The sequence below is a fragment of the Stegastes partitus genome, unplaced genomic scaffold (assembly GCF_000690725.1).
Source record: "Stegastes partitus isolate 25-593 unplaced genomic scaffold, Stegastes_partitus-1.0.2 Scaffold142, whole genome shotgun sequence".
In the NCBI taxonomy this organism is placed as follows: Eukaryota; Metazoa; Chordata; class Actinopteri; family Pomacentridae; genus Stegastes; species Stegastes partitus.
In genome coordinates this window covers 162730-178404 of record NW_007577873.1, presented here as the reverse complement: position 1 = coordinate 178404, position 15675 = coordinate 162730, and the positions used below count along the sequence as shown (strand labels likewise).

At 38.9% G+C, this 15675-nt stretch overlaps 1 protein-coding gene across 6 annotated transcripts in view; it reads left to right on the top strand.

The window, feature by feature from the left end:
- Positions 1–9849, top strand: part of dtnba (dystrobrevin, beta a) — a 40030-nt gene extending 30181 nt beyond the window's left edge. For 2 of the 6 annotated variants that reach the window (XM_008279018.1, XM_008279019.1), the window contains exons 16-22: positions 1826–1922; positions 2173–2193; positions 2438–2591; positions 3659–3748; positions 4000–4047; positions 6156–6187; positions 7233–9849. In XM_008279018.1, coding sequence (XP_008277240.1) covers positions 1826–1922; positions 2173–2193; positions 2438–2591; positions 3659–3748; positions 4000–4047; positions 6156–6163 — 418 coding nt within the window. In that variant the 3' untranslated portion in view covers positions 6164–6187; positions 7233–9849. Of the gene's footprint in view, positions 1–1825; positions 1923–2172; positions 2266–2437; positions 2592–3658; positions 3749–3999; positions 4048–6155; positions 6188–7232 lie in introns of those variants that run through there. The other 4 variants (XR_520080.1, XM_008279021.1, XM_008279022.1 and 1 more) reach the window with 4 other exon arrangements.
- The last annotated feature ends 5826 nt before the right edge of the window (positions 9850–15675 follow it).

Sequence of the window (15675 nt, the reverse complement as noted above, 5' to 3'; positions counted from 1 at the left end):
TCTCAGTTTTACAGCATCATTGCGTTAGATTATCCAAACTCCTCTTGGCGTGGATTATGTGAACCCACACCCTACTACGTTACCTTTTTGTTTTTCCTGTTTAAAAACACTGTACAGCTAAGTTGTATTTTAAGTTACATTTTAAAGAGAAATGTATATTTAGCCAGATTATATTTGTGACTTGATGCAGTGGTTAGCACTGTCGCCAAAAATCCTGGGTTTGAATCCTGGCCTGGGATCTTTCTATGTGGAGTTTGCATGTTCTCCCCGTGCAGCGTGAGTTCTCTCTGGTTTCTCCGGCTTCCTCCCACAGTTCAAGGACATACTGAGGTTAATCAGCGATTCTAAATTGTCTGTAGGTGTGAATGTGAGTGTGCTTGGTTGTCCGTCTCGAAGTGTAGCCCTGTGATAGACTGGTGACCTGTCCAGGGTGTCCCCTGTCTTCACCCTAATTCAGCTGGGATAGGCTCCAGCCCCCCCACAACCCCAGTGAGGATTAAGCAGTGTATAGATAATGGATGGCTGGGTGGATGAATATCTTTGCTGGGCGGCTGTGGCTCAGGTGACAGAGCGGAGGTTCAATCCCCAGCCCCTCAACTTGCCAAAGTGTCCTTGGGCAAGACAAGACTCATTTGTTTTGGGGCTCCTCCACAACTGGAGTCCACAGCGTGTGCTTGGCATCTATATTATTATAGTTGTTCGTTCTTGGTGTTGACAGCCTTTGCTGTGAAACCACCAACTCTCCCCTCCTTTTTCATGTCTCAACAGCAAATACAGTAATTCCTCAGTTCACCCAGTGTGTGAGTTACAGTCATTACCAGAGAAATTTCTCCCTGGCATGACCTCTTTCAAGTCATGAGAGTTTTTTTTCCTAGTACAGATTCAGACCCAGATACTGTTACGAAGAAAACCCTTTCATAATATGTCTTAAATAATACAGATAAAGTGGTTATTTGGAACTTTACGGAAATCCTGCTGTTGAAGCTTTGCTCAAGGATTATAATAACACAAAAGTCTATTTACTGTATGAGTCAGCGTCTTGTTTTAGTTGTTTATTTACTCATTTATTGTACCGTGTGAAGAGCAGCCAGGAAAGAAAGAGAAGAGTTGTGCTCCTGCTTTAATGTCCCATCCAGACCACATGCTGTTTGGGAAAAAAAATTGTAAACACCTCTGTATGTTTATCTATTTAAAAAGGCTGACTGTTAAATTGTCATTGTTTCCTTGAAATAGGCTTGCTGGGACAGTGCATTTTATCAGTATTGAGTGGAAACACAAGACGTCTACCGTTCTGTGTACATCAGTCTTAATGGGTTTCAGTGCTCTAGTGGCTTCCCCAGACTGGTGCTCTCTCTGACTCTTTTCTCTAACCACCCAGCACAGGAAAAAAAACGCTCTCAAGAAAACGCCTTAGATTTCTGACGGATGTTCTCCAGTAATCCATGTCTTCACCTAACGGTTTAATTTTCTTCTGGCAAGGCACTCACCTGGGGTTCTCCTTAGTGTCTTTCAGGGTTGATCCTGTGCAAGTGTAACATCCAGTCATTAACCTCATCACACATGTTATCAACTGAAGTAGATGGAACAAAACTTGTCATACAGATGTGGTTAAGTGTGACTTATTGTGTATTAAACTGACTCTGAAGATTGATGATGCGATGAGTGGAAATCCGATTTCCGAGCTCTTGTGTTTTCCTTGTTGCCCAGTTGCATTTCTGGTGGTTGTATTGCAGCAGGCAGCCTTTGTGCTGGGGTTATTTTACCCCTGCCTCCTGACACTCTGTAATGTGACAGTAATGGAGTCCTGCTTGGTGTGTGTTGGCAGGCAGAGGAAAGATGAACTGGAGCAGAGGATGTCGTCTCTGCAAGAGAGCAGGAGGGAGCTGATGGTGCAGCTCGAAGGACTGATGAAGCTGCTCAAGGTGACACACACACACACACACACTCTGAATAAAGTCTTCAGCATGCTGTACTGTCACACACTAGAGGGCAAAGTTTCCCTTTTTCCTCACATCTCCCTGTTTCTGTCCTTACAATAACAAGCCTTGCTTTCCTCTCGGCTGTTTCCTCCTTTATAATTCCACCTTTTCCAGCTCTGACTGTATCTGACCTTCTCTTTTCCGTCCTTTTCCTCCCTGTTTGTTTCCTGCTGCCCATGTTGTGGCCCTGTAGGATGAGGAGCAGCGACAGGCAGTAAGTTTATGCCCCTTTTGATGGACACACAGTGGCGTAAATGTGGGATTAATCCGTAATTGCTCAAAGCACTGAGGAGGAGTGCTTTGCTTCTCTAATTGCAACCTGTATACTTGGAGTAATAATGGGTTTTCAGCAGAATGTCAGCTGTCAGTTCTAATACAAATAGAAATATAACAAGAGTTTGTAGGTAATAAAAGTGTTGGCAGCAGTTTCTAACAACTCTGAAATATTCATCTCTTAGGCGCAGGCGGCTGGCTCTTCTCATGCCTCTCCCTCTCGGCCGAGCCCTTCAACCGTCCGCTCTGTAGGTGCTGTATCTCCTCAGGCTCACATGTATCCTCCTCAAGACTCCCTCGCCGGGGTCGGTGGTGATGTACAAGAGGCTTTTGCTCAAGGTATGTGCAGTAGCAGGATAAAAGTACATCATTTATGAATACATTTCTGTTTCCTTGTCTGTAGTTAGACATCTGTGTCAAAGTAGAGAGTAAATAGTTATGCTGATGGATTTCCAGGTCCCATCAACCAAAAACAGCCTTTTCATCTGTTTAAGACAATTTAAAAAGATCCTTATTGTTGGATTTGGTCCTGGTCTTAAAAGCTTTGCATGTGGTTCCACTGCATTTATGATCCGCTCAACAATTTCACTGTTAACACTTTCATTCAACTTTCATTCATATGAAAATGTGTGTGACATCGGGAGTTCACATAACTTTGTTTCTCTCACATGTAAATGTTTTCAGACAGAGATCTTGCCCGTTTTAATGCTCATATGTAGAACAGCTGTTGTGCCGTAGTTCCAGCTGTGTTCTCCACATGTATTTGTTGAATTTCTGCTCAACTACACACACACAAACATACAGTAGTTTCCAGTCAGTGTTTCAGATTAATTTCACTTTATGAAGAGTTAACAGCACACTGGAAAACCTTCATATTCTAATATAAACCGCTTTACAAGAACCAATAGCTCAAGAAACAGTTTGTCAGCGGTGATGTTTAAAAAAAAAAACTCAGATTCACCACATGAGCAGAACAATGGTGGGAAATATAAGGTTAAATAGGTTTTATTGATTCAAATCAAAATCACAAGTCACAATTTGGCTTTAAAGTGCTTCAAAGATGATCAAAAACAAGTTTCACAACAGCTGTTCAGCTTTTAAGCTTTATAGTTTTTAATGAATTCTGCTCTGCTCTGGAGAAAAACTGTTTTACAAAAGGATGGCAGGCGAGTTCTTGATTCTTCATTTATGTAACTTTTTTTTTTTTTTTTTAATTCACATCTGTCACATGCACACTTGGTTGTTCAGTTATTTTGTGATTTTGTTGTAGCTGGTGTCACAGTGAGACAGTGAGTGTAAAATTGTATATTGTTAATTACCACAAAACTGTTGTCATGAGTTTAAAAATGAACTTCATACTGTGATTTGAAATGTTGAATAATATATACTTGTCTTCTCCACTCCAGGCCCAAGAAGAAACCTGAGGAATGACCTTCTGGTGGCAGCTGACTCCATCACCAACACTGTGTCCTCGCTGGTCAAAGAGCTCCACTCTGGTGCATACAAACACACACTCACACACACTTGGGTGTTTTTTGAGCTCCTTAGTAGCTTCAAAACAGCTATCTTTTTACATATTGACAGGAACAAAATGCTGTATTTTAGTTTTTGATGTACAATTGAAAGAAATATAAGAAATGTAGTTTTGAATAGTTTCAACACCTAATCATACATTTTTAGAAAAGTTTAGTGAGGATTTTGTTCGACTACATTCATAAGGTGACACATGACACTTCTTTCTGACTAGATGACGGTCGGGAGGAGGAGGAGAGATTGCTGAATGGGAAGGACAGAGGTAAATTAATCTCCTAAGTATCCCGTTAGCTTACTCAGTCCACTCCCACTCCACAAACAAAACTTCACTTTAACCGGATTGTTATAAAGCTTAAATGTTACATGGATTGCTTGACATAGATTTTTAGCTTTGTTGAATTAACATAGCCAGATGCAAGTATGTGTCTAAAACTTTTATCACACAACACTAAAAAATCTACAGAAAAAGAAAAATCTCCAGTTATTAAAATCTTGAAACCTTACTGTTGATTCAACGCTTCCTTGAAAAGCCTTTTTCTGAAACTGATCATATTTTAGGTGTCATACTAGTAACCATGAATCATCAGATATCATGTCTGAATTGAAACACAGACATTTGATCTGATGACAGTTAAAGTTGGACCAATTTATGTTACTGTGCTCTTTAGGACATGTATGAACTTCTGACTCTGATGAGAAATTTTTTCTTTGATTATAGAACGGAACAGGAGTCTTATAACTAAGTTATTAAAAAGACAGTGTGAAGTACTCATTCCCTCATTCAAGCAAAAGCCACTGCACCACAGAATAAAAAAGCTCTGTATAAGTAAAATTCCTACATCTTAGATTCTACTTGAGTAAAGGGAAAATGTACTTTAAGTGTCCAAAGTAACAGTGTTCATCATGCAGACAAACCACTTTTATAAAATGTTCTGGCATCCTGTTAGATCATATTCTGATAATAGTTTGTGTGCACTATTTATTGACTTTAAAAAATACTTTAGCAAAAGTTTTCAAAGTGCTCAGTATCTCTCCTGTTTTCTGTTTTTTAAATATTTCATTATTTATTGTAAATTCTTGTTTTAAAAAAACAAAACAAAAAAAACCTTAAATATTTTGACCGATGAGTCCATGTTGCAAGTAATAGAATGGTACAATTTCCAAGGTGGGTGAATACTTTTTACTGACGTTTTATTTACTTTTCATTATTATTCAAAGATTTAAAATTCTTATGTGTGGGCAAACCTATGTTTAATGCAAAGTAAAACAGGTTTCCATGGAGATTGTGGACGTCTGAAAGAAAATATTAGGAGGAATTTCTCATGAGTAAACACCGGCAATACAGCACTGATGGCAGATACTTTTTTTTTTTTGATAGGTGGAATGCATCTGTTATTAGTAATTCTTAAGAAAAGATAAAGCTTTGCTTTTCTGTGTGGCGCCGAGTATTTTGTTTCTTAACTTTATTTGGAAATAATGGAGCTAAATGTGGGCTGCATGTGGTTGGTGGTTAGCACCGTTGCCTCGCAGCAAGAAGGTTGCGTGGGTTCTCTCTGGGTTCTCCAGCTTCCTCCCACAAGTCCAAAAACATATTGAGGTTAATTGGTGATTCTAAATTGTCCATAGGTGTGAATGTGAGTGTGCTTGGCTGTCTGTCTCTAAGTGTGGCCCTGTGATAGACTGGCGACCTGTCCAGGGTGGGATAGACTCCAGCCCCCCCTTGACCCTAGTGAGGATTAAGGGGTGTATATATAGTGGATGGATGGAGCTAAATGTTTTTTTGTTTTTCATTATTTTAAATACGCTCAAACTAGTGGCTTTCCCTGCATTTCTGGGTCTGTGCAAACTCATACGTAGTCTCTTAAGGCTTCACTTATTCTACAGGTGCTCTTGTCTGCGCTGTAGTAAGCTTCATTAACATGCCATCTCATTAGCTGTGCTTTATGGAGCCCCTCCTCTTTATGAGAGGACCGCCTGCAGAGGAGAGCTGGTGAAACTGCTTCCTGGTCTGCTGTCTGGGCTCGGCCTCATTACAGTACTCACCTGCGGTACTAATTCAGCGACCCCTGAACAGACAGACAGACAGACAGACAGGAGGCCAGGGTTCAGCCTCACATTCAACACACTTAGGTCTGAAAGTTTGAACAACAATACTGTGCTAGATTGTCCACACTGGAGTTTTTTTTTTTTTTTCTCTGGAGTTAGTCAATTTGTGTGGCACCTGCCAAGTACAGTCTTGTTTTATGTTTCTATTCTAAGAACTGCTCTGCTTCTTATTATAGTTTCTGGCAGAAACCAGTAGCACTTGTTTTAGCTTCACACTGCACTGTTCTGTGCAAACTGCTCATGAAACTTTCTGTCTCTGTTTAGCAGGTTAAATGCTGGCAGTACAAACAAAAAGAGTAAGTATTCTCACATGAGCCGCTTTTTTTTTCTTTTTTTAAAATTATGTGATGAAAATAATAAAAACTCTTGTATACCATGAAAAAATGACTATTTGGTTAGTTTAACATTTTTTTAGTACTCTGTACAATTACAAGACAAAACACAGCTGATCTGATCACAGATGTCCTTTGTACGAAGGCAGACCCTGAGCTTTAGAACAAAAAGGCTCCACTCATGTTTTATGGGAAAAAATGTGAATGATTTGATGACTCAAAGAACTTGTTTATGTGTTTGAACTTGTTTGCGCAGGCATCCAAATGGTCTGTTTTTTTGTTCCTCTCCATCAGTCTTCTTGTGCTTTATTTTTAGTTCACATTCAGCAGCAAACTAAACGTTTCAGCATAAATCAAGGAAAGCAAATCAAACCCATATATTGCAGTTGTTTTTCTAAAATAATAATTTTTGAATTAGGATCACAAACATTTGTGTTGTTTTCTTTTTTAAATGAAAGCATCATTGTCTTTATTAGATTAGATTTTGTTTTGCCATATTGGTTGAAATTATAAATTCTCTCATAATCTGTCATTTTAAACGTAATTTCAACGTAGCGTTTAACAAATGAAAACTCGTGATTTAAAAAAAAAATAGTCTGATATTCTTCTTACCTTTCAATTTTTATTAATCAGTCAGTCACATTACAAGTAATTGACAAAATATGGGATGTTAAAATATATTTAGAGACTAATACACATCAAAACAACTACCTTTAATCAGATAACATAAGAGCTGGGTAGTTAGGATACTAAAAAAAGGCAAAAGAGAAGCAATAAAACAAAAAAGAAAGATGACTTAAAACATATTTAGAGTCAGATGAGAAGGTTGTTGATAGTTTGATGTGAGTTTTTATCAGTATACACATTTACAATATTGCTTCAATGTCAAATGAGTCACAGTTGAATCACCTGAAAACCACTTAACAGTGAACATTTTAGCTCCACTGTGCCATATTAGTTTGTGTTTGGTTGGATTAGGTGTCTGACTGCTCTGTTCCTCTCTCCTCAGACAGAGTGGTGTTTCATCACGGCCAAAGAAGACTGACTGAATATATCTTCTAGTATTCATCGTTAGCTAATGGGGAATTAGAACTCCAATCAACCAATCACGATGCTGGACACCAAATGACCGCCGGGTCCCTACTGATGTATAGCTGTGATTCTGTGTGTGTCTTGTCACTGTGGTTTTCCTTTTGTTTTGATTTGATCATGCATAGCTAAATGAGGAATCTGAAACCTACTGATTTGTACTGTAGCATGTGTGTGTGCTCTGCGTTTTTGAGGTGCAAGAGGGTCGAGTAAGTGAGGGGGGACGCCGCGAAGGGAAGGAAAGATGTGTTTTGTGAAAGATAAACGTGCAAGAAAGTTTCAGGATCAGGATGGAGAAACTGTATGTAACCGCATTTGAGAGGGGGAAAAAAGCGTAGGATAAAACAAAAGAAAGTCAGGAAGACGAGAAGCGAGCTGTAAAGTTTTAAGTTTCGGCACTGTGTGCTTAGTATTTATTGCTTTGATTTGATTTTTCGCCATTTATTCATTCGGTTTGAGTGTTTTTGTGTATATGAGTGTCGTCAGGCCCTGCTGAGACAATAAGCTTTAATGGGACGTTTCCTGCTGCATCAAGCCAAGCTGCCCTCCTGGGCTGAGGTAACAGGGTGGAGAGTGGAGGTCCCAGTCCTGGTGTCTGAAACCACAGACTGTACATAAAGATAGATGACATCTCAACACTCCGTACTAAACTGAAGCCAAAATGTTGTGGAGATAGGTGCTGTCTAGCTATCTACATATCAGCTACTCCCCCACTTCGATTGGCTGTGCTCTTAGCTCTGTATCTTCCACCCTGTTGTTCCGACTCTGATTGCATATAACGTGACCGGTGCAAGATGGCAGCACCCATTTCAAAGAAATTTTGGCTTCACTTCTAGGGAATTGTCATGTCTGAAACCTGGATGAGATTAGTGTCGTCGGTGCTGGTATGATAGCAGCTCAGGTTATCCAGGCTTCTCTGTGTGTTCCGGTACTGCAGTGGGTCTAGAGTCAAAGAGGAGATATCTGATATCTGTGGTGTTAACTGTGTGTGTGTGTGTGTGTGTGTTTGTGTCTGCATGTGTGTGTGTGTGTTTGTGTCTGCATGTGTGTGTGTGTGTGTGGCTTCAGCAGGGTCAGTTTAGCAAAAGTGTAGTAAAGTTGGAAAAATTTACCTCTACCACTTTTTTTTTTTTTTTTTTTTTGCTGACATTTGGTGCAGGAGATTTGATCAGGGAGCCTCAGCAGTTGCCATCATTAATGTTAGACACCACGAAGAATGACAATTTTTACCTGACCTCGTGAAAAATTTTTAGGACAGGATCAGTGTAACGGTTTTAAAATGCTTTATCTAAAAGTCAGAAAGTGTAGGAACCACCACTGTTTGGTTTATTTTGTCCAGGTTTTGAGATACTGAATCTTCCTCCTCAGAATTTTACATCCGTGTGGATAAGCTGGAGGGGAAAAGGATCTGCTTTGTCGTGCTCTGACGTATGAAGGAACAAAAACAATGTTATTCTATATCATCCACGAAGCACACAGTGATCAGTTTTACTGTAAGGGTTTTAATTGTGTAAGAAATTTGTTAATGGTTTGGGTGAAGTGGTCCTTTAGGAAAAACTTTGATAACTCTTGGTTAACGTCACAAAAGGATGTTATGGTGTTATTTTAATTTGTTGCAGCTGTTTAAATGCTTTTTTGCCATTTCTACCAAAGTCCAAAGATGAGGATACCCATGAGCTTCAGCGATCACTGCTGTGGTGAAAAAGACACCTAGATGCTTCAAGCAGAGCTATAGCAAACTTAAAACGCTTTATTGTTGCAATCTGGAGCCAAACACGGAGCTGCTGTTGCAGAATTTATCCAAAGCTGACCTAGAATTGAACCCGCTGGCTGTTTCTTAAGGCAGTGCTGCATGGGAGTTGTAGCTGATGTCTCTCTGAGTTTATTTTACATTTAAACTTTTAAAGGATTACAGTATGATTCACTAGTAGTCTGATGTTCATCCAAACCTACCATTACTTCAATAAACAATGAACACTGACTGCCCAAAAATACTTCCTCTCTGCCTTTCAAGCTTCCTCTATAATGCAGGGCAGTGTGGGAATTGAAGTTCTGAGGATGTTGAATGTTACCCAGCAACCCAAAAGTGAGACTGATGTCTGTTTGCAAATCCAATACGACCCAAAGCTACTTTTTTTTGGTTTAATTTACCAGCTGTGAGATACGTTTGTTTTCAACACATTGTAGCATTTCAGGTTTTGTTTTTTTCTTTACTGTTTTTTTACATTTCTGGATCGGTTTGGTTCAGTTTTCACCCGCCCTCTGTATTGTTTGACTGACTGCTTGCCACGGGATTATCACATTCTCAGCCTGCTGAATAGTTGACTGACTGTATGAGTGGTTTATTAAATGAATGAACTCATGTTTGGGTGTGTTTGTGTAAAAGCAAGCGAGTGAGAGAAATTAAGTCTGACAGGACAGACGCGTCCTGACACGAAGCTGTAAACACCTTCAGCTCTGAACCTGCTGGAGTTGACGGTGTGAGTGACAAGTGTGGATCTGTGTTTCATCTGCAATAAATAATATTTAACAGCAAACTATGAGTTCCATCTGTCTCTGTGGCTGTTGGTCTAGATCTCGCAGGACACAAAAGATTGCAAAGTGCTGAATTAGGCCTGCCATGACCTCAGCACTTTATTGCCTTCTGGTCTGTTCAAGTCTGCTTTGCACTACAGTTTGGCAAAACAAACGTCTTTAATGTAATAAATCTGTAAAACAAGCTTGAAACCACACTGCTGCATTCCTGGAAAGAGATCCATTTGTAAAAATTCCTTGACTTCCCTCATCTGGAATACAGTTTTTATACATTCTGTGATATTGCAGCAACTACAAAACCACTGGGAACCAGCTGAAAAATCAACCAGAGACATCTGAGAAGTGCAGCACAGACTTGAAAAAGAGACTTTGATTTAAAGGATTTACATGAGAACATTTTGGGTCATTGGTGAGACCCCTCCTAACACAATGCAGTGTAATCTTAGACAACCTACTAGCCTTAAAAAAAAACTGACCAATTTAGGAATTTTAGGACACAGAACCCTGCGATGGAAGAAATATTTATTTCATCAATACTCCTCAGTATCTGCAGAAATATGAAGTTGGAAAAATTTGAAATGACAAGTAAAAGTTCTCGATGAAAAAATACTCAAAAATAAATGTACTCTATGCAGATTCTGTAAGTGTTGTCATTGAAGGATTTTATTATGTAATTAGCATTTTGCTGTTATTGAGCTAAAAGTAACTTTTCATATGGTGTTATGTTTAATATACTTTTCCTATGTTTTACCATTCACATATAAGCTGTTAAATAATAAATGTGTGGAGCAGTACAGCATAAAACCGAGGTGGGTGCGTCCCTGTGCATTACTACTTAAACATCAAATTATTTTAAATTGTACCACCATACAGTAGTTGCATTGTTTCTAAACTGAGTATTATGTATTTGCCTTGTGTAAAATTACAAACTAACAGTTCAGATTTACTTCAGGCCCCCCAGTAGGACCTCCATGCAACAAAAGTCAGCACACCTTTCATTACTGAGATATTTTTTTCTGAACTCTGTCCACCTTTATACTTGATGACAAGGTCGCTCCTCCTCAGCATAGAGATGTGTCATTCTTCAGAGACGTTTTTTCAGCTCTTCTTGGCAGGAGGGGTTGTTTTGTTCTAGCTTTCTTTTAAAATACCTCAAGCACCCCTAGTCATGACACTGCATTCCATTGCTATGCAGATGACATCTAGTTTTATGTTCCAGTAAAGTCTGACAGCATGGATGTAGCTGACATTTTTTTTGCTGACATAAAAAACAGGATGTCCAAATAATTTCTTGGAAGTGAGTGACTTCAGATGAGGGGGTATTGTAAGTACTGCCTGTGCGCCCAGCACTAACATCGTTACGAGTGTCTCTTCTAGATGGGTGCTTTACCTTAATCTTATGTTGTTCTTAAAGAGAACTGCATCCTCGGGTGTTGTCTCCGGCTCTGATTTGATACTCAGGTGACTGAAGTAGTGCGGTCCTGTGAGGAGACCCAGATTATTTCTTTCTTCTTGAGCAGACTTAACAAAGGTCATCCATGCTTCAGTCTCTTTCAGACTCGACTCTTGTAATGAACTACTCTGGTTACTGTTCACTCTTGGACCAGCTGGTGAAACATCCAGAGACTGTAGCTGATACAAACTGCTGCTGTCAGGCTTTGAACATGTTCTAATAGAACCTACCACATTGCACTCGTCCCTGCTGTCCTACACTGTGAGTGTTGCAATGCATTTTAAGATTTTATGTTTAGTTGTGTTCAAAAACCTTGATCAACTTCTGCCTGTATCTGCGATCTGCTAAACCATTATAAACAGGGGCAAACTAACACTTCCTAATCCTGATCCCCAAAAGTGAACAGTGCTTTGCTGTCCGGGCCCCTCAGCTGTGGAACGAATTGCTGGAGGATCTCAAGCAGGTAAAACTCATCTAAAAAAAAGTATCATCTTATAAATCTCTTCTTTTATTGCTTTATTGGGAGTTTTTTGTTGTTGTTGTTGTTGTTGTTTTAAATAAATAGTAATTGTATTTATTTGAATTTTTTTTATCTGCAAGTTCAGATACTAATTATATTAATCTAAGTTTTATTAATTGACATTTTATTGCAAAGTGCTTTGTAACTTTGTGTGTGTGTATATATATAGTTTAGGGGTTATGCCACATGTTGGCAGCTGTTTGATTAAAAGTTTTTTTTGTTAAGTGTATTAAAATCCCCCATTAGCACCCTGCAATTGAAACTCCTCGTACTCCTCATGACAACTGGCTCTAGTGTATTATGTTCATCATGTTACAATTACTGGTGTCTAACTGCAATATTTTATTATTGTCAAAGTGGAGCTAACTTCACATTTTAAAAAAAAATTCCAACAGTTTAACAATGTTTGGATAGTTTAATCTATATTATAATGTGTGTTGTAGATATTAGATTGATAATAAAACCCACCCTACTCCATTTTTCTTTTTTATTTTCTGACTTTTAAAACTTTCTCCCCGGTTTAGTGTCCTCATTAGTATGGATGAGCGGCTCTCACTTTTCCCATGAGCTTCCTTCTGAGGTCATGACTCGGTATATGTGTGTTTGTGAGGGCGCGTATAAAGGTGGGGGTGTAAGCTATAGACTGAATAAAGCTCATTGTTGGTGACCTCACTGACTGCCATAAATAAGCCCCCAGTCACACACAGTTATGACCCTGTGAAGTAAAGATCAGTGCACCTTTTTCTTCTCAGAGGTCAAACTAAGTTTAACCTCCTGAGAGAAAATCAACCCGTAATAAAAAAAATAAATAAAAAATTATGTCCACTGGATCTAATAGTTGAAGCTAGAATTAATTATTAATCAATTTACAGATAAAAACGACCAGTGACTTTGAAAAAATAATTAGGGGATTTATCAAGGAAAGGAATTCAACTACTTGCTGAATCAAGCTCATTAAATATTAATTATCAAGCACTGTAACGTCTGTATTTTTGGGTCTGCCGGACAAACTTCATGAATGCATTACTGACTTGTTTCACAGCACTTTATAGATCAATACTTGCATGGGCACAGGGAGCACAATGTTATTAGAGCCTTTCTATTTTTTTCCTATTTATTATACACAACTTCATCAAAAAGGATTCAGACCTCAGACTCTTTTTTTTTGGCAGAAATTATGATTTAATCAATTTTACATTATATCTACAACACAATGAAGTAGGAAAGAAGTGAATACTTTATGAAGCAACTAAAGTTTGGTGGTGCACAAGTTCTGTTTATTTTTCTGACTTTGCTCAAATCATAGCTCTCTTTTCTGTTCAAAACTACAAAGAAAAACCTTTCTTTAACCTTCCTTAAACCTTCTCAAATCTCAAAAAAGCTGTGTGAAGCTTGTCAAAGTGTCCAAGAGCAACTTTAGTATGAAGACATTTTTAGGTATGGTTATGTAGAATTGCTGGCTGTGAAAGTCTGTTGAACCTCTTTCAGACATGTTAACCTGAGGGCATCTAAACATGTCAGCTTCATGTATGCGTTCACGTTTCTGTAAAAGTTGCCCTGGCAATCTTACAAAATCAGACCTAGCAGCATGTAGTTCAGACACAACTGCCTGCAGTTAATGAAACAGTAGCAACAAGCAGCAGCACTTTAGGTTGTGTGAAGCAATTTGGCAAATGCTTTTTTCCACATTTCATCACCAATACTGGTCCAAAAAACATAACAGGGAGAAAAAAGACACAGTTTGCATGAAAAAAAAAATCACAAAACACCTTTCTCATTCACTTTGTACCACTATTTTATGTCTATTACAAACTGTACATGGGAGTAAAACTTTAAAGCAACAAAGACAGAATCTGTAACAGATCAGAGTCAGAATGCATCACTTTCTGAAAGTATTTTTGCAGTATCTTAATATCTTGGCTTGTTTATATACCATACCAGTGATGCCATGATCAGATTCTGTTGAAAGCAAGATTTTTGAAATGCTGACACTGGATGGTAAAACACTGGCACTTTCTGGTGATGGAGATGAGTGTTTTGATTAAGCACACAATGATTGGCAGTGAGTGGTACAGAAATATACAATTTAGAGATACTTATGCACCAAATGTATAAGTGTTTATTATCTATTTGCCGACTACGATAAATGATCTTATACTTGCCCATAAAACATGGCTGCTGTATAACCAGATAATATTGATATTATAGTGAAAACAACACAACTGCCATAATATAAAGCATATCCTCACATGGGAAATTATAATTGACATATGCTGTAAACTAACTGTAGCTGTGTGCAGTCACATTACAATCTGTCATAATGCATTTATTAAATCTTTATATTCTTCTTATAAATGTTAATTTGGTGATTTATACGTGACTAAACAATCACACTGTGCAAAAATATAAACAGAACATGCAGGTAACATGTAGTCTTAAAGGGCCACATGTAAGTCACTGTTTTATGTTTGTCTGACAACAGATCTAAAACAAGTTAATAAGAGCAGCTCCATTTGGAATTTGACCTGATTTAAACGCAGTACATGTGAGCACAGACAGCTGTTGTTCGCTGAAGCTCAACAGGTGACATGACAACACCGTAACCCATGTGGTTCTTGTTCATTGGTGTCAAATCTGTATTACAGTTTCTACCATGTTTAAATGCGGCTTTACGATCTCCACAAAGTTCTGACTTGTTAGGATACAATCAAAGCTAACGGTCATGTTAGCCACCTTACCAACGCACTAACTGTAAGGATTGTTTTGGTGACACTGGAATAAAAAATAATAGGTATCCGCTGCATTTTCAATTCCTCGGACACTGGGAGTGCATAAGGACTCTTGTGTTCACTCTTACAGACAGCAGAAGCGCATTTGTTAAGCTTTGCTTGTGGCTGAGACGTCTTTGTTAGCAGAATCAGCTCAAGAAATTAAAAAAAAAACCTGATGGACTGAAAGGCAGCTGCTCTTGAATGAATCACCTGGAAGCAGTGGGCAGTGAGGGGGCAAGATTATGCAAAACATTTTAGCCTGATGACTACTGCTTCCTACGTTTCTGTGTAGAACCTGAAGAAAATACTGACTGACTTGTAACTGAATAGCAGCAGTACACGTCTTCATATTCTCACTGCTTTTACTTTACACCTCCTGGTTTTTTAGACACAGAAAACACATTACAATCAGATTGTCAACTATCTCACCTTTAAAGTAAATCACAGGTAACTGGCAGCACATTTAATCCCACAGAAGGAGTTAATGACTAATTTGATGGTAATTTTCCCAAATTAAACCTAAAAGGATTAAAAAAAAAAAAAAAAAAAAAACAGGGCTGTGTTGCAGTCTCAGTCCTGATACTTCCTGACTGCTGTTTTACAAGTGTTCACACAAGTACAAATATTTGATGTGACAATTTCCAAACATACATTTCCTGTAAGCTAGTTATGACATCCAGAGGAAGTCTCCATTTAAAAAAATAAAATTATTTGCTTTTGTGAATGATACAGATTTAACATCCTGCTGTCAAACACGCCCAACCGGATTTTTAGATGTAAAACCGACGACTCTTGAAGGTAGCCGCCGTTCTTCTCTGTCTACTTCTACACCTGCTCTCGGTGCGTTCGCGCGTGCCCGTTTGGTTGCCCGTAAGCGCGTTTTTTTGTGCACGTGCGTGTGCGCGAGACCGTACGCTGTAGACTTTAGGACCCCGCGGAAACTTTCTCTCCGGTGCAGCAGCCTCTGCGGCTCGTGAGAGAGCGAGCAGGCCGGAGAGAGAGAGCGAGAGAGAGAGAGAGAGAGAGGGAGAGAGAGGCGGGGGTGCGCGAGCCAGCAACGGAGAGAGAAGACCCGGTAGAGCGC